The 1,894-nt window shown below is 30.6% G+C and overlaps 1 protein-coding gene across 1 annotated transcript; it reads right to left on the reverse strand.

Moving 5' to 3' along the window:
• Positions 1 to 220: 220 nt before the first annotated feature.
• Positions 221 to 973, reverse strand: LOC136078675 (uncharacterized). The gene has a single exon (XM_065794460.1). The coding sequence runs from the start codon at positions 971 to 973 to the stop codon at positions 221 to 223; it is 753 nt and encodes a 250-aa protein (XP_065650532.1).
• Positions 974 to 1,894: the final 921 nt, after the last annotated feature.

Consider the following 1,894-nt stretch of genomic DNA (forward strand, 5'->3'; position numbering starts at 1 on the left):
AATCCAGTTCACTATTCCATCTTGTGTCAACAGATTGGCGTAGCTGTCTAAAATTGATTCCTTGAGCGTCTGATTCTGATTCAAGCAGTTCAGCAGCAACTGTTGACTGGTGAGTTAAAGAAGCCAAATCTTTGCATGTTTGCAACGCATCATCCATTCCAGCAGTCATTCCAAATGAGTCTCGAACTGCACATTGCAAAATATGATTGTTGCACAAGTATTAATCAAGGTGCTTTGACAATTTGACTGCAAGTTTCATGTTTCTTGCCTGGTCGTTCACGTAGTACATTGGCAAATCAGCAGGCAAATTTAGTTCTTCTAAGAAAGAATCCAGCTTTCCTTCAATTAAGATACCTGTGTGTCTGCCTGGGAACTGTTGGACATGGGGTGTCCAGTGATGTAGTCTCCAATTTTCGTCAATAGCATGAAAAGTCCAAGAGATGTAGCTGTTCTGAGCTCTAGAAGTCCAAAGGTCAGAAGTAAATGTAGCACTTTTTAGATTTGGCGTAATCTCCATTATTATGCTCTTTATTCCAACTTGAACTTCTCTTGACCGAATTGAAAGCTTTTTTGAATATATTGTTCTGTGATGAAGGCTCAGTTTAGGGTTTGAAATGTCAAACAATTTCTTGAAACCTCCTTCGACTGCTGAAAAGGATGCCAGATCAGTGCAAAAGTAATATAGCATTGCAGAGTCAAACTGTTTTTGAATGGAATTGTCTTTGTCATATTTGGACTTTGTTTCAAATATTTCGACCATGGTTCGTTGTTTCTTCTTAGGAGGAGGAAGAAGAGAGTTGTAAGTTTTTTCAGAATACTCAACGTACTCTTGGCTGTTTTTTTTTTCGAGGTGACGATAAAGTCCGCTTGTGTTTCCATCTTTTGTTTTCAAAGACTTTTTGCATGCCTTGCATTCAGCACCGTCATTTGTTTTTTGAAAATATCTCCAGATTTTGTTTTTTCTTGGTGACATTTTTGATCTTTGAGGCAAGAATATTTCTTTTCAATATGAACATATGTGTCAAGTTGAATTCCACTGGTAAACTAATGAAATTAAGTCGAAAGTGCACCATTTTATACAAAAAGTTTTTGTATTTAAAATCTTATTAAAAATATTTAAAATCTAATTAAAATTTTTTAATTAGATTTATAAAAAAGTCTAATTAAAAAATCTAATTAAAAATCTAATTAAAAATTTAATTTGTTTTTGTCAAAAACAAATTAAATTTTTAATTAGATTTATTAAAATCACGGTGTCAAAATATTAATTAATTAAAAAAAAATAATTATTAAGCATTTTGTAAATTATAATAATTTTTAATTTGGAAAATAATATAATATTTAAGTCTCGTTCTACTTCTCGCGAGAATTTTCTATTTCTCGTTTCTCACGAGAAGTCGCATTTCTCACGAGAAACGAGAACGAGACGAGATCTCGCTCATTTTTAGTTACATTGTTTGTAAACAGTATAACAATATAACATTTTGAAAAAATTTGGAATATATAACTATAAAAATAGCACTTTATGGCATTTAATGTTTGTATTTTTTATATTTTGAACAATAAAAGTAACATTAAATGTTGATTTCATGATTCAAAATATAACAAAAATACTAACATTAAAAATGCCATAAAGAGCTATACGTATATATTTCATAGTTTTTAAAATAAACCATTTGATTTTTAAGTAAACAAAAATTGCTACAATAGTTTATTAAAGCATTTTTGTTTAATATAAGTTAAACCATCTTTTTAAAAATATTATTCTTTACGAATCTGCCGATACGTCTCTATGTAAATATTAATGTTTTTAATCTGGCTGTACTAAACATCCCGAGTCCCCGTTAGCTAAATTACAAGAAAACAAGCGAGTCGTACACCACTGGATAAAATG

The sequence above is a fragment of the Hydra vulgaris genome, chromosome 03 (assembly GCF_038396675.1).
Source record: "Hydra vulgaris chromosome 03, alternate assembly HydraT2T_AEP".
NCBI lineage: Eukaryota > Metazoa > Cnidaria > Hydrozoa > Anthoathecata > Hydridae > Hydra > Hydra vulgaris.

Coding starts and splice junctions, on each gene's coding strand:
- LOC136078675 (XM_065794460.1), bottom strand. CDS start 973: ATGTCACCAAGAAAAAACAAAATCTGGAGATATTTTCAAAAAACAAAT.